The 17,072-nt window shown below is 39.7% G+C and overlaps 1 protein-coding gene across 2 annotated transcripts in view; it reads left to right on the top strand.

The window, feature by feature from the left end:
- ANLN (anillin, actin binding protein) overlaps window positions 1–17,072 on the top strand; it is a 214,696-nt gene that overhangs the window by 107,113 nt on the left and 90,511 nt on the right. Inside the window, exons 9-13 of one of the 2 annotated variants that reach the window (XM_075827026.1) lie at window positions 11,352–11,380; window positions 11,461–11,609; window positions 11,702–11,849; window positions 12,946–13,081; window positions 15,287–15,460. In XM_075827026.1, the coding sequence (XP_075683141.1) occupies window positions 11,352–11,380; window positions 11,461–11,609; window positions 11,702–11,849; window positions 12,946–13,081; window positions 15,287–15,460 (636 nt within the window). Of the gene's footprint in view, window positions 1–11,129; window positions 11,381–11,460; window positions 11,610–11,701; window positions 11,850–12,945; window positions 13,082–15,286; window positions 15,461–17,072 lie in introns of both variants that reach the window. The other variant, XM_075827024.1, reaches the window with a different exon arrangement.

Here is a 17,072-nt window from a genome sequence, read left to right as displayed (position 1 = left end):
CCTCTCCTGGAGACACCTTGCCTCATATACTCCAACTCATCCAGGAATTTGGGGAGATCAGTTATTATAAAATTAATATATCAAAATCTTTAATTTTAAACATGGTTATTCCAAAATATACACAGTTACATTTACAAAAGGAATTTCCCTTTTTAAATGGGTTTAAGGAGCAATTCCTTATTTAGGGATTTCTCTTACCTACCCATGTGGAAAGTTGATGTCGGTTAATTATAACACTTTACTGCAGGCTTTGAATAAGGACATCATATCCTATTCTAGATTTCCTTTGTCCTGGATGGGCCATATTGCAGCCTCTAAAATGCTACTTCTCCCAAAAGTGTTGTATTACTTTCGAAACCTCCCAATTCCCAAATCTATTCGGAGACGTATTCAAACGTTGTTCACAAGATTTATTTGGAATGGGATGAAGGCGGCAAGGGTTGCAGCAAAAATACTGCATTTGTCTGTAGCTAAAGGAGGTCTGGGATATCCGAATATTGTTGCTTACTATAATGCGGCTATTCTGGACCAATTAAAACATTGGTGGTTATATGATAAAAATAAGCGCTGGGTGGAGTTAGAAGCGCATATACTACACAGTTCAGACTTAAAGGATGTGTTGGGCTCTGTGAGGATTGGGGAACGCATATTGGGTAAACTATCCCCTACAATTAAAGCATCTATTCAGATTTGGAAGGGTGTGTCTAATAACGCCTTGTCTTCCTCTTAGACGTAGTATGGTTTCCTTAGCTATGGTGCAACATTGTATACCTAATTCAAACTTCTCAGAATGGACCATTAAAGGTATTAGTTCATTGGAATTATTATACGATAACAATTTATTGTTACAATACTCTATAATCTCTTCTAAATACGATCTAAGCCCTAAGGATTTTTATAAATATTTTCAGTTGACATTTTCTTTCCACTGTCAAGTTCACAGTCAATGCCCCCACTTCTAATTATGAAAAATACTTTTATAACCCCAAGTTGATAACTAAAGGAATATCTAAAGCCTATGAGGCAATTCATCAGGATGAATCTTCTCTGCCTACCCTTCATTTCATACAAAAATGGGAATTGGAGGTGGGAGGTACATATAGTATTGAACAGTGGGAGGCGGCTTTTAAAATTTGTCCTAAGTCTTCCCACTGTGTAAATCATCTAGAAAGCCTCTCAAACTGCTTTATAGATGGTACATGACTCCATACCGCCTATCCAAAATGTTTCCTATGGTGTCCTATATCTGTTGGCGATGCAACGCTTCTGTTGGCTCATTATTACATATCTGGTGGAGTTGTGATGTCATCGCTACGTTTTGGGCAGAGATACAACAAATGTTAACTAGCATAATTGGCTTTCCGATACCTTGGGGACCAGAAGTAGCACTGCTTTTCTTGAAATTAGAGGATATAGGCATCGAGAATAGCACGGTTATGGCTCATGTACTAACTGTAGTGAGAACAAGTATTGCTCAGAGATGGAAAAGCTCTTCTATCCCGACTAAGGCAGAAATCTTGCTAAAGGTTCAGTACAATTGTATTATGGAACATTTAATTTTCACAAGACTACATAAGACAGGAATTTGCTTACAAATGGTCTAAATGGCTTGTTTTTAATGGCTCACAGCTTCTTTTATAGAAAGACCTTATAGAAGCTTATTAGGGTCCTTATGTATATTCTAAATCCTAGAGCAGGGACTTAGTTTGTACGTTTTATGTTTATTTATACTTTTCCACATTGGATAGGTGTAAAATAGAAAAAATTTAAATTTATGGAAGTTCAACTCTGGTTACATTATGAATTACTGACACTATGATTATCTCATTATATACCCAGTATGTTTCTAATGCATATATGTGTATACTGACTATTAGATTAACTTTAAATCTTTATGCCTTTTGCAATCTCATAAATTTGTAAAATTTAATATTTCCAATGTTAATGTCTTTTTTTTTTTGTATAACTTTGAAAAACTTTCAATAAAAGAATTATTTAAAAATGTATTCAGTCTCCTCAAAAGGGAAAGGAAAAATCCAGATAGGAAAGTAAATATTCCCAAATTTCTTAAAAGGAAATATCCCTTTGAAGAAGAGGTCTGCAGGAACTGGGATAATATCCCTAGATTTGACGCCCCAGTGGCAAAAATATAGAGGAAAAATGCTCTTCTCTTTGAGGATCTAGGCTCTTTATCTAATCCCATGGATAGGAAAGCTGATTATTACCTCAAGAGAACCTGGCAAGCTTCTACAGGGGCCTTTAAGCCAGGTATTGCAGCCACTTGTGTGGCTAGGTCTCTAATAATATGGCTAGCACAATTAGAGCTTCATATTAGAGACAAGACTTCTAGAGAGCAGATCCTCCCTTCCAGTGGCCGACGCCTCGGTAGATTCTGTGTGCCTATCGGCCCGATCAGCTGCACCCTCAAACTCCACTATAAGGGCTATCTGGCAATTAACCTGGAAGGGGAACACTGGATCAAAAGGGAAGGTTTGTGCAATTCCTTGCTCTGGAGATTATCTGTTTGGGCCCCTGCTAGATGATCTATTAGAAAAAGTGTCTGATAGAAAAGGGGTTCCCTACACAAGGAAAACCAATGGACTACTTTCGTCCCAAACTGTTTAATAAAAGACAACCCTTGGGGATAGGAGTTAAAAGCTCCAAAGTTTCCTAGGAAGAACAAGGGCTTAAAACGACCCCAAAAACAGACCACCAACGATGACGCCAGAAGATCCATGGTGGGGGGTCGTCTATGTCTGTTTTTTTTTGTTTTTTTTAATTTGGGAAAAAATTTAAGCAAATTGGTGGATCCTAGGAATTACAACAACAGGCTATGTTCTAGAATCCAAATCTCTTCCCCCAGACCGATTTCTTTCCCACCAAGGCCCTAAAAAATTCAGAAAAACAGAAAGCATTAGACTACACAGGGGTCCTTCAACTTCAGGGAACTGGCAGAAGTTTTTCAGACTATGAAACAATACCAGCGATTTCAGGTCAGAATTTAAAAATATATTCAGAGAACACGACGACCGTGGCTTATATAAATCATCAGGGGGGGGACAAGATCGTTTCCACTGATGGATTTATCTTTCAAGAACATCACCTATTGACCTTCTCAGCTGTCCACCTGAAGTGAAGGGACAACCAGGTGGCAGACTGCCGTAGCCGAAAAAGGTTACGCCAGTCAGAATGGTCTCTGAACACAGCGATATTTCAGAAGGTTATTTACAAATGGGGGTTCCCTCAATAGACCTATTTGCGTCCAGAGAAAACAGAAAGGTCAAGAGATTCTTCTCCCTGAATCCCTCAGACTACCCAACAACAATAGATGCATTTTCCCAGTGTTGGAGTCGAGAGGAGTTATGCCTCCTCCTCAAGAGTGATCAAAAATAATCAGGGAAGATTAGGCTTCAATATTTCTAATAGCCCCTTCTGGCCAAAGAGACCATGGTTCACATGGTTAAGGAGAATGTCTTCAGACCAGCCTTGGATTCTCGCGACTATACCAGATCTATACCAGGGCCCAGTAATTCACCCCGAAATTCAAAAGCTTCATCTGACAGCCTGGAGACTGAAAGGGTAATCCTTAGACAGAGGGTTCTCAGTCTGTAATTTCCACTCTGCTAGCAATCAGGAAACGGGTTACCTCAGAAATATATCTAAAAGCCTGGAAAACATTTACAAATTTTTCAGGTGTAGACACAAATCCTCTAACCAAACCAGATATCCCTTTTGATATTCGATTTTCTCCAGGCACGATTAAATAAAAACCTCAAGTCTAACACCTTTAAAGGTTTAGATATCCGCATTAAGTTCTTTTTTTTATTTCAAATTGGCGGAACACTTCTGGGTTAGGAGATTCCTTGCAGCCTCTTCTAGGCTTAAACCCCAGATTAGATCCTCACTTCCTCCATGGGACTTAAATATAGTTCGTCAGGCTATGACGAACTCACCGTTCGAACCACTAGACTCTCTACCCCTAAAGATGCTGACGCTCAAAATGACGTTCTTGTTAGCGATTACGTCGGACTGTAGGGTAATTGAGATCCAGGCCCTCTCTGCCTTTCCCCCATATACCCTACTATTCGATAATAGTCCTCTTGAAAGCCTTACTGGGTTTCCTAACTAAGGTGGTCTCTCCTTTTCATCTAGACCAAGAGATTATTCTCCCCTCCTTTTTTGATTTCCCTAAAAATCCGATGTAGTAGCAGTTTAACTGGCTGGACGTTAGAAGATACCTACTCCGCTAACTAAAAATCACTAAAGATTTAAGAACCTCAAAGTTTTATTCAGTTCCAGGGTCCTAACATAGGTTCAGCAGCCAATAGATCGACTATAGCTACATGGATCAAACAGGCCATACATTTAGCTTATGTAAATCAGAATCTCCAGCGTCCAGATTTTTTCGGAGCTCAATCCACCAGGGATGTGTACAATTCTTTGGCTGAGAGAGCAGAGGCGTCTCTAGATCAGATATGCAAGGCTACTACATGGAGCTCTCCTCACATCTTCCTCAAGCATTACCGATTACAACTGAATATAGCCTCTGACTTGGCCTTTGGTAGAAAGGTACTACAAGCTGTGGTCCCACCCTAAATATTGACTTCTATTGTAAATCTCTAGGGGTACTGCCATAGGTGAAAGGGTAAAAGATTATTTACCAGTAATCGGTTTCTCATGAACCTATGACAGACAGCACCCCTCTGTTACCCTCTCTATTCTTGTATCATATAGTCCTCTTAACGGTAAATTGTCAACATGAATACAAAGGGATTTCTTGTAAATACTTCATATATAAAGGTGTGAGGTAAATTCCACTTGGGTGGTGCAAAAAAACAAAAACTAAACCAATTCTCATCCTGAGTTCTTCCTAAAACTTTTTCTTTTACGCTTACCTGGGGACTTGAAGATCTAATTTTATGATCCCCAGTACAAGACACTGCACTACTTACGTAGTGCAGTGTATTGTAACTGTCATTTTCTAATGAGCTTCCGTACCTGGCCAATAAGGAAGCCGTTGCTGGGCTTCCTGGGTGCCATAGCAACCATCGGCACCTACTATCTCTGTATGTCACATACAGAGATGGAATACGGCGCATACATCCCCATAGAGAATGCGAACGGGAGCCGTTCCATTCACTATGGTGTACGCCGTCTGTGTGGGAAGAGCGCATGCGCCGCTCCCACACAGTCCAAATGGAAGGTCTTCGGCCGAGAGACATCCGGCGCCGTTTTCTTGTGGACCGGAAGCCGCGGCCGGACAGTAAGATGACTACTGCCGGTCGCGGCTTCCGGACATGTGATTAGAAGCAAGAAATCTGGACGGACCGGAGGCGGCGGCTGGAGCAGGTAAGTTATGTTTATGTATGTTCGTGTTTTAGTGTGTGATTATCACTGTATGTAAGCCTACTACACTGTGTATTCGCTCAAAAAATGGCGGCACACAGTGTAGGAGGTTTGAACATTCAATCCCCTCCTTTCTCCTGGCACTAGCCAGGATAAAGGAGGGGGGATTGTTTGATAACGCTAGAGCGAGTGTGTCTTCTCAAATTTTGCAGCATAAAGCAATGTGGTTGCTTTATCACATGCCAATGCTGCAATTTGGGGAATTGCTCCCTCTAGTGACCAGCACAGGAAAATGTTATAAATTAGAATCTAATTTATAATATTTCCTGACTTGTGAAAAAATTAGAACAATGTCTAATTATGTATATAATAACTGTTTGCAGTGCAGTGTATTAGAATAACGATCAGGGCCTCCTGTCCTCAAGTCCCCTAGTGGGACAAAGTTGTAAAGTTAAAAAAAAAGTTTTAAAAGTTATAAAAGTAAAAATCCCCCCCTTTTCCCTTATCAGTCCTTTATTATTAATAAAAATAAATAAACTATACATAATTGGTATCGTCGCGTACGTAACGGCCTGAACTACAAAAGTATTTAGTTATTTATCCGGCGCGACGAACGCCCTAAAAGAAAATAATCATAAACCATATCACAATTTTTTGGGTTACTTCACTTCCAAAAAAATTGAATAAAAAGAGATCAAAAAGTCGCATTTACCTAAAAATTGTACTGATGGAAACTACAGTTCGTTACGCAAAAAACAAGTCCTCACACGGCTTTCTTGATGGGGGAAAAAAAACCCGTTCTGGCTCTTAGAATAAGGTAACACAAAAAGTAAATGATTTGTAATAAGTATTTTATTGTGCAAACGCCATAAGACATAAAAAAAACTATAAACATATGGTATTGCTCTAATCGTATCGCCACGCAGAATAAAGTGAATGTCATTTATAGCGCACGGTGTTCGCTGTAAAAAAAAATAAAAAAATAGAATAAAAAAGCAATAGTATAATTGCTGTTTTTTAGTCAGACGACTCTTAAAAATAGAAAAAAAACTGATCAAAAAGTCGCATGCACCCCATGAAAACCAGTACAGAGACCCCCAAACCAGGCTGCATCCTGGACTACAATAGGTACATGGGAAGGGTGGACTTGTCAGATCAAGTCCTGAAGCCCTACAGCTCCATGCGGTATGGTATAAGAAGCTCGCCGTGCACATCATACAGATGGCATTGTACAATGCATACGTGCTATGTCGATGTGCAGGCCAGACGGGAACTTTCCTGGAATTTCAAGAGGTGGTTATCAAGAACCTAATCTTTAGGGACCAAGAAGGGGGGCACCCAGTACTTCTGGAAGTGAGGCCACATGCATCGTAGCAGGGAAACACTTTCCAGAAGGAGTTCCCCAAACTGACAAGAAGGGAAAAAGTCAAGGGGTGTTTAGTCTGCTATAAGAGGGGGATAAGGGAGGATACAATATATCAATGTGACACGTGTCCCGAAAAACCAGGGCTCTGTATGAAAGTGTTTTAAAATTTATCATACATCCCTTGATTTTCAATCTACCCCAGTTTTACTTACCCTGATGCACTCCGCACAGCTTATGCCTCTCATCTGTCCCTTCTGAGCCCTGCCGTGTGCCCAGGCAGCTAATAACCGCCACATGTAGTGTCTTGCCGTACCCAGGAGAACCCACATTACAGTTTATGCGGTGTATGTCTCCGGTGGCACATGCTGGGCACAATATATCGGACTCTGAAATGGCATATATATATATATATATATAGAAAATTGCAAATCTCACTCTGCACCATCTGCTGCACATTATCTTTTACACAATACCTGTGGGGGCAAAATGCTCACTACACCTCTAGATGAATGCCTTAAGGGGTGTAGTTTTTGAAACGGGGTCACTTCTCGGGGGTTTCAACTGTACTGGTACCTCAGGGGCTTCTGCATACATGACTTAGCACCAGAAAATCCCCAGTAGGCCAAATGGTGGTCCTTTCCTACTGAGCCCTCCCATGGGTCCAAACGTCAGTATATCACCACAAATGGGGTGATATACTGACAAATTGGGCAACAAAATGGGGTATTGCTTGTGAAAATAAGAAATTGAGCCAAAAAAACAAAATGCGCTAGGTGATCCATTGCTTCTGAGGCCTGTGTTTTTAGTCCACGAGCACACTAGAGCCGCATGTGGGACATTTCTAAAAACTGCAGAATCTGGGCAATACATATTTAGTAGTGTTTCTCTGGTAAAACCTTGTGTTACAGAATAAAATGGAATAAAATTGAAATTCAGCAAGAAAAATTTAATTTGCAAATGTCACCTCCACTTTGCTTTAATTCCTGTGAAATGCCTAAAGGGTTTAAAAAAACTTTCTAAATGCTGTTTTGAATACTTTGAGGGGCCTAGTTTTTACAATTGGGTGTTTTATGGGTGGTTTCTAATATATAGGCCCCTCAAAGCCACTTCAGAACTGAACAGGTATCTTAAAAAAAAAAGGCTTTTGAAATTTTATAAAAAATGAGAAATTGCTGTTTATGTTCTAAGCCTTGTAACGTCCAAGAAAAAGAAAATAATGTTCAAAAAACGATGCCAATCTAAAGTAAACATATGGGAAATGTGAACTAGTAACTATTTTGGGTGGTATAACCGTCTATTTTACAAGCAGATGCATTTAAATTTAGAAAAATGCAATTTTTTTAAAATTCTCTACATTTTGCAATTTTTCACAAATAAATACTGAATATATCGACCACATTTTTCCACTAACCTAAAACCCAATGTCTGCCGAGGAAATAATCTCAGAATCGCTTGAATAGGTTTAAGCATTCCGACGTTATTACCACATAAAGTGAAATGTCAGATTTGAAAAATTGACTCTCAGCCTTAACCCTTTAACAGCCTTGTTTTGGCCTTAAAGAGGCTCTGTCACCAGATTATAAGTGCCCTATCTCCTACATAATCTAATTGGCGCTGGAATGTAGATAACAGCAGTGGTTTTTATTTTGAAAAACTATCATTTTTGAGCAAGTTATGAGCTAGTTTAGATTTATGCTAATGAGTTTCTCAATGGACAACTGGGCGTGTTTTTACTTTTTACCAACTGGGTGTTGTACAGAGGAGTGTATGACGCTGACCAATCAGTGACTAATCAGTGTCCTACACTTCTCATTGTTCCAGCCCAGCATGATCCACAGCACAGTGTGATTGTGCAGTGAAAGAAGTAAACACGCCCAGTTACTAAAAACACAATACGCGCCCAGTTGGAAATAAGAGAAAACACGCCCAGTTGTCCATTAGGAAGGCTCATTTGCATAAATATAAAATTGCTCATAACTTAGCCAAAAATGATCGTTTTTCAAAAAAACTAAAGCGTTACGGTTATCTACATTGCAGCGCCGATCACATACAATAGGAGATTGGGATTTGATAATCTGGTGACAGAGCCTCTTTAACCCCTTCAGGACCAAGCTCATTTTGGCCTTCAGGACCAGACCCATTTTTTCAAATCTGACATATTTCACTTTGTGGTAATAACTCCGGAATGCTTTTACCTATCAAGGCGATTCTGAGATTGTTTTCCCGTGAGACATTGGACTTTATGATAGTGGAAAAATTTGGTCGATAAATTCAATATTTATCAGTGAAAAACACCAACATTTTGTGTAAAATTGCAAAAATTAGCATTTTTCTAAATGTATCTGTTTGTAAGACAGTTATACCACACAAAATTGTTGCTAATTAACATTCCCCACATGTCTACTTTAGATTGGCATAGTTTTTTGAACGTCCTTTTATTTTTCTATGACGTCTAAGCCTTAGAACTTTAGCAGCAATTTCTCACATTTTCAAGAAAATTTCAAAAGGCTATTTTTACAGGGGCCAGTTCAGTTGTGAAGCGGCTTTTAGGGCCTTATATATTAGAAACCGCCAAAAAGTCACCCCATTTTAAAATCTTCACCCCTCAAAGTATTCAAAACAGCATTTATAAAGCTTCTTAACCCTTTAAACGTTTCACAGGAATTAAATCAACGTAGAGGTGAAATTTTCAAATTTCATTTTTTTATTTTTTTTTTGCAGAAATTCATTTTTAATAAATTTTTTCTGTAACACAGAAGTTTTTACCAGAGAAATGCAACTCAATATTTATTGCCCAGATTTTGCAGTTTTTAGAAATATCCCACATGTGGCCCTAGTGTGGTAATGGACTGAAGCACTGGCCTCAGAAGCAAAGGAGCACATAGTGGATTTTGGGCCTCCTTTTTATTAGAAAATTTCGGTGCCAAAACAGTGGAAATCCCCCAAAAGTGACCCTGTTTTGGAAACTAGACCCCTTGAGGAATTCATTGTAGTTTTCATGGGGTGCATGCGACTTTTTGATCAGTTTTTATTCTATTTTTAAGAGGCGTAGTGACTAAAAAAACAGCAATTCCGGTATTGTTTGTTCTTTTTGTTTTTTTTTTACAGCGTTCACCGTGCGCTATAAATGACATATTCACTTTATTCTGCAGGGCGATACCACATGTTTACAGTTTTTTTTGTCCTATGGCGCTTGCACAATAAAATACTTTTTGTAAAAAATCATTTACGTTTTGTGTTACCTAATTCTAAGAGCTATAACGTTTTTATTTTCCCATTAAGAAAGCTGTGGAAGGACTTGTTTTTTGCGTAACGAACTACAGTTTCGATTAATACCATTTTTAGGTACATACGACTTTTTGATCGCTTTTTATTCAATTTTTTGGGAGGTGAAATGACCAAACAATTATGATTCTGGTATGGTTTATTAGTTTCTTTCATGGTGTTCCCCACGCGGGATAAATAACGAAATAATTTTGTAGTTCAGGCCGTTACGGATGCGGTGATATCAATTATGTATAGTCTATTTGTTTATTTTTATTAATAATGGACTGATCAGGGAAAAAGGGGGATTTTTACTTGTGTTACTACATGCGTAGTGCAGTGTATTGGAGCTGTCAGCTACTCACTGACAGCAAGCATAGTGGGTCCATACTTTGTAAGGACCCACTAGGCTTCCGTAGATGGCATAGCCGGACGCCATTGTTAGGCGTCCTGTTGCCATAGCAACCATCGCTACCCGCTATCATGTAGCGGGCCGTCGATGGTGGTTTAACCCCTAAAAAGCTGCGATCGCTATTGAACGCGGCGTTTAAGGGGTTAATCAGCGGTGACCCAGTGATCGGTCCCCGCTGTGGGAGCTGCGGCAACCGATGTACAAGACAGCAGCTGTCACAGCTCCTGTATGTGTCGGGAAGGTGGCCGTCATGGAGCGTGAATGGGATGGTTACCATGACGGAATAGGACGTCACTGAACGTTAAGGGGTTAAATAACCTGTGTTGTTCACTGTCTCCCCCTGTGTGCTTTTCCGCTATCTACACTTTGGTACAGTTCACCCTGTGTGATCTGCCCTCCCTGAACACATGGATGCTTCTCCCCTTCTCATACTCTGATCTACCATGTACAACCTCCTCCCCCTCCCTGCTGGTGTCTTGAACACTAAGAGAAAGGAAGGAAGAGAACAGATGAGTTAGCCCTAACCGGAGGGATATGATGTCCAATCTGTCAGAAACAGCAGGGCAACCAGCTTTTACAGGAGATTCAGACTAGAACAGCAAGATGGTAGAACATTTTAAAGAAGACTTAATTTTGCTTTCCGGAAGCAAATGAGCAATTAAAAAATGTTTAGTTCAAAGGCATCCATAGAACTTTAACTAGTCTTTTATATAGTTACACAGATTTTGTCTCCTCATACAGTTGAAGTGTCGGGCGAAGTTGAAATGAGTGTGGATGGTGATTTTGATGAGAGAAACAGTTCAGAAGTGATCACTAACATATTTAGTGATGCTCTTAAAGAGGAGGATGATGAAAGGCTTGCAGACAGTCCATCAAAGCAAGTGGAAAAAGTTAGTTGTACTAGAGATGATGACTATGAAGATGCCCTCAACATTTCCTCTATGTCTTTGCTCACACCTTTAGCAGAGACTGTTGGCGTTGGAAGTCCAGAAGTACGTTTTTTATAATTATTACATTTATCTTAATTTGCGCATCTCCTGTTTTGAATTCACTAACTTTATTTATTAAACAGGCCATACTATCAATATCCAGCATAGCAGAAGACACTAGTAATGTTTGTGGCACGCCAAAATCTGTGAAGTTCCAATCTGTTAGAGAGGTCACTGCCGAATCCCCAGAGAGTATTCTGTCTCAGGAGGAAAATCAAAATCTTCTTTATAGGTAAGAATAAAAAAAGAAAACCCTGTTACTTTTGACAACTATAGTTTATTCTCTGAAAAACACATTGTCTCTCTAACGCATATTTCATTCAGCATTGACGCATACAGATCACAAAGATTCAAGGAGTCCGATCGTCCTCCAGTAGTGCAAAAAATTGTCCGTAAAGAAGATGTGACTTCTCGAGTTGAGGACAAAAGGCATGGCTCTCCTCGAGCTCTTAACATCAAACAAAAAATGAAGGTATTTTTCCTGCTCTCCATACATGTTTTCTTTTCGTAAATTCCATGCCATGAACACGTTGAAGCCACTTCAGTTTCCTTTTCTGGTTAGTGAGGACTAGATATATTTTAGGCTCCGCTCACGCTTGTGTTGGTTCCTATCTGTATTGTTTTCATTGTGTTTTGACTGTTAGAATAGCTTCGGCGTTTACAGAGCTATTTGATTGTACAGGGACATGTTATTTGAACATATAGTGTAGCAGCACTCGTGTAAGATTTCTAGTACACAAGTTTCACAAAAGGGAAATTAGATTTAGAGGAGTTTGTAAATTTGCAATTGATACCCGTATACCCATCACTTGCTCTACATATTAGCACCCATACGACTGTAGGGTGTTCTCCTAGTTGGCATACATTTAATCTTTTATGTTCTGTTCCTAATTGTGGTCCCAGTTCTCAGCCACAGTGATGGCACATAACCGTTTTCCTCTCCCGTCGAGATTGGGAATTTAAAGCCTTTTGTCACATTCCCACCCAACTTTTATAACCTGTTTGGGTCAAAAATGTATCATTAATTAAGCATAATTCTGACATTTCTATCAAAGAACATTTTAAACAGCAAGTATCTTGTACTCTATGCTGACTTTAGGTGGAGTTATTGTACAGGCATAGAACATAAAATAGGGATCGGAGAAGTAGACTTGGTTGTCTACCTTTTTTTTTTCCTGATAAGTTTGTCTTGATGTGAACACGTTCATATATAGGGTGGGGCCCTAATTATATTGCACTTATTTGTCACCCACTTCCGATCTGTATTACTCCCATCTCAGACATTCATGGCATATGCTATTCACCCGTGGCAAACATGCTGTATAAAAACCTCTTCCGCACATGTAAATTGAGTTGTTTTTGCAGCACGTGCATGGATTTTTGCAAGTCACATTGAGATATATGGGAAAGTCACAGAAATTTCTGCAGCAAATCTGCCAGATTTGAATATACTCTGAGACATTTTTTTGTGTGTGGGGAGAAAAGGGGGTCTGCTTAACCAAAATTAGATTCTACTACATATTTTTGGCTGCACTGATGACCCGCATTTCTTGTTTCATTTGCTCTAGATGCTGAATAATGAGATAAGTTTGCAACAAATTGTGATTCATCAAGCCAGCCAGGCTCTAAACTGCTGCATAGATGAAGAACATGGAAAAGGATCCCAAACAGAAGCAGAGGCTGAGCGTTTGCTGCTGGTAGCAAGTAAGTATTCATTATTGTGAGGCCACCCTTGGTGTTTTTTTTGCGTTTTGCCACAGCTTTCATAAAATCACAACAAAGCTGCTACATCAATATGAGAGACAAGACATGGACCGCACATCCACTATATACTATGATCATTCGCGGCTAGGCAAAATTTATAAACCTGAACATGAGGTTCTTTGTTAACATTTTGGTCAAATTGTATGCAATTCCTCTTGTCCCTTCACGGCGACCTCTTTAAAGTGGGTCCCTACTCTATCGGTTGCAGCACCGTGTGGCGGTCACCGCCACTGCAGCAACGCTCCTGCAGAGGGAGCAACCCAGAGGCCCAAAATCACCCATGCCATCAGGCCATGCCAAGCCTCCCTGGCTCTGGGCCACGTCCCCCCACAAGTTCAGCACCACAGCAACAGACACCACCCCACAGTAGCACAACGTATGAACAGATGGAATAAGCTCACCTTACCATGCACTCCCAGTGGACAACTGAGAGTACAAGCAAGCGCAGAAACACTTATGAGGTCATTCCTAAGTTAAAAATCATCTGCTACATGACGACTTTACCCTTTTTGGTGAAACTTACTAGAGAGGTCTTGATGGCTTGAAAAAAAAGATATCTGAATTACACCTACGTTGTTTTTGTAGTGCCAATTGATTTGCTCATGATTTTGTAACAATTCGTAAATCATATGGGCGTTCCTCTTCCCATTAATAAATGCAAATTTAAATGATTTAATTTTTTTCTTCTTTACATCTAGTTATTCAAAATGAAACATACTTTAGTTATTATAAAGATATACATCATATTTATTTACCATTGTCCCCACTTCCATATGGTATTACCTCTGTCTAAATGGAGCTGCAAATCACCTTGTGCAAAAACCTGTAGTCTACAGCTAATAAAATAAAAAATCTTAAGCTGCTAATATAATATGCAGCTTGTCTCAATATTTCTGAAGGTTTTCAGTACTGAAATTATTGAAGATGTAATGAGGGGCAGATATTGTTCTGACATTCCTGTCCATAATCTCATTGAAACCTAGAAAAAAAGGAAAAACGCACGGTGCCACATAGTGCAGATCACCAAAAAATGGTTCAGAGAATAGAATGCGAGGAGTGGCAGTTATGCTCACCTATAATAGTTATGCCGTTCAGGCACAACTCTGATGTGGGCATGAAAGATGTCAAGTCAGCTGCAGCTCAGGTCCCAACACCAGTAGCAATGAAACTGTACCGCGATATGAACAATTTAAGAGGTTTACAAACATAAGGGATTTAGTAAAATATGTGCTCCTGACAGCAGAGGATTAATATTTAATATGACATTTAATAAAGGCTGCGCGTTTCGGCACAGCACTAGTGGTTTCTTCAGGCCAATAGCTGAAGCTTACTTACGTGGGCAATGTAAACGAAGGTGCTAGTAAGGGGATGAGCGCTTGTTACTCCGATCGCTCGTCCCCATAAATTTCTATTATGTCTGCAACACGTCTCTGCTTACACAAGGAGTTTTGCTGCCAACGATAACCTTTTCTTCAGTATAAACGACACAATCGGCTCATCAATGAGCATTTGCTCGTTCACCGGCTGAGCATTGCCCTGTTTACACAGGGTGCTGATTGGGAACGAGCATTCTGTGAATGTTTGTTTGCCTGACTATTAGACCATGTAATAGCGCCCTAATGTTTGGTTGAATATCCGTTTAAAAGGAATCTGTTGCCTAGCCATACCTCCTTTTTTTACCTAGGACATCTAACAGATGGCCTAAGATAAATAAGCATATTCAAGATTCCCTCTATACTTGGACCATGTGGTCCTGCACAGTCAATCAGCATGACGCGTAATTAGCGTAGAGGTTTGTAATGACTGTTCATAAACTAATTCAATTATTTTCTAATTTCATACAATGTTAAGGTATGTCATAATTAGAAATAACTGGTCCATTGCATTCTGCCGGTGGTGTTTGCCCTAGGGGGTTTCTTTATTTTTTTGTTCATTTTAGTAGAACCCAAATTCAATAATTTATTTAAAAATATTTATCCAGACTGATCTGAATAGATGCACTTAGTTGTACTTTAAATTGTTGCAGAACTTTAATTTATTGTAGTAAGCTTAATTTACATAAAATTCGTTCAAGAGTTTGACTGTGGCATCTTGACTGACTTTTATCATATCCTAAACGAACATATATTTTTCTTTTTTGTAAAGCTGAAAAAAGAGCCGCATTGCTTGCTGAGATAAATAAATTGAAGAGTGAAGGACCTCAGAAGAAACCTATTTCCCACACCAACGATAATGCTCCATCAAGAGGTCTGATATCGGTTTCAGAAATATTCTTGCCTCTTAAGGCAGATTTTGTCTGCAGTACCTCTCAAAGACCAGGCAAGTGTTGAAAAAAAAGTGCATTTTTTAATTTTTAGAATGTTCATTTCTTTTTGTAAGAAGAGTTCATGTTTGCAGTAATAAATGTAGAGAGCTGAATTTCTGATTTGAGGGTTAACATTGTTACCATTAGATGGTAGTGTTCAATTGTAATGTGCAATGCACATTTTTTCTTTCCTGCAACGTGGAGATATTGGGGAAAGAGCTGTTTTGTATATATGACAAATAAGCATAAAAATTATTTTATACATTTATGGACACTAAAATGTAAAATCTTGGCAAGACTTGAACATTGTTCCCATTTTTTTTTTTTTTTTTTTTTATTCACATTTTTTTATTGGTTTTAATACAAACAAGTACAACACAGTTGGAGAAGATGTCTCCCCATAATAAAAAGATGACAAATAAGGGCACAGTCCGAACATGAAGGTGAACATCACAACCCATGAGAAGCGCAAAATACAACAACTGTCCGATTTAAGCATAATGGAAAGGAGCATTGCTAAACAAAAAAAAAGGGAAATAGAAATACAGTAATTCAGCTTCCTATACATCCTAAAATACAATGGTAAGAGTAGGTGAGCGCAATCACAGGAAGCAAATGACCACTCAAAATAGGCACAAAAAGGGAAGGAAAAGATAGAATGGGAAAAAAACAAGGGCAAAGGAGAGACCAGGGGAATTCATGGTGAACCTGGACTCCAGGTCCGGAATATCATGGGTAAATAAGACAAAAACAGCCATGGACCTGGCGAAGACGTGAGGAGAGCAAGCAAACCCCTACACACCCGTATGTAGTCCTCTCAGATGAAGTCTCATGGGAAAGGATGGACCTTGTGTCTCAAGTACCTGCAGTACGGTAGGTGGAAGAAGAGCGGAACATAAGCCATTGAGACAAGTGTCCTGGTATCATGTAGAAGCAGCTGGGAAATGAGCCAGGAGGTGCTCCATTCGCTGTATTAATGCAACCTGGAACCACTCATCCAACAGCGGAGGGATGCCTTTCCATCTCCAAGGCATAACCGATTTAGCAGCCTGGAGGAGGTTCCTATTCAGGGAGTGTTTGTAAATGGATAGTGGCATACGAAACCCGAATAAAAGGGCTGCCTCGGGAGAATGTGACAGAGACCCCAGTAACTTCCAATATAATTTTAAGAACCGCCTCCCAATAACTCCACAAAGAGGGGCAATCCCACCAAATATGAGACATGGATCCCCCCTGTCTCCCCACAACGCTAACACATGTCAGGCACACACGGGTACCATTTATGCAGGGCAGTGGGGAACCGTTACCACCTAGAGATAATTTTGTAGCTAGTTTCCTGAGTTCGCATCGCTATCGAGGCTTTCTGGGAAAGGGAGAAACATAGTCTCCATTCTGCGTCAGAGAATGTCATGTTCAATTCGGTCTCCCAAGCCTTACAGAAGGATGGTAGATGAGGGGATCGCTGGGAGAGGAGAAGTTTATAGAGTGTGGAGATGGCGTGTGTAGGGGGCCGGGTGGAAACACATAAGTGCTTGAAGTCAGGAAGCGGCCGGTGAAGGTGAGGCTGTCGTTTAGTAACACTACAGAAATATTTTAACTGGGAGTATTCAAATATGTGACATGGTG

The sequence above is a fragment of the Rhinoderma darwinii genome, chromosome 5 (assembly GCF_050947455.1).
Source record: "Rhinoderma darwinii isolate aRhiDar2 chromosome 5, aRhiDar2.hap1, whole genome shotgun sequence".
NCBI lineage: Eukaryota > Metazoa > Chordata > Amphibia > Anura > Rhinodermatidae > Rhinoderma > Rhinoderma darwinii.
The sequence above is the reverse complement of the archived record's forward strand: the minus strand, read 5'-3'. Positions and strand labels throughout refer to the sequence as shown.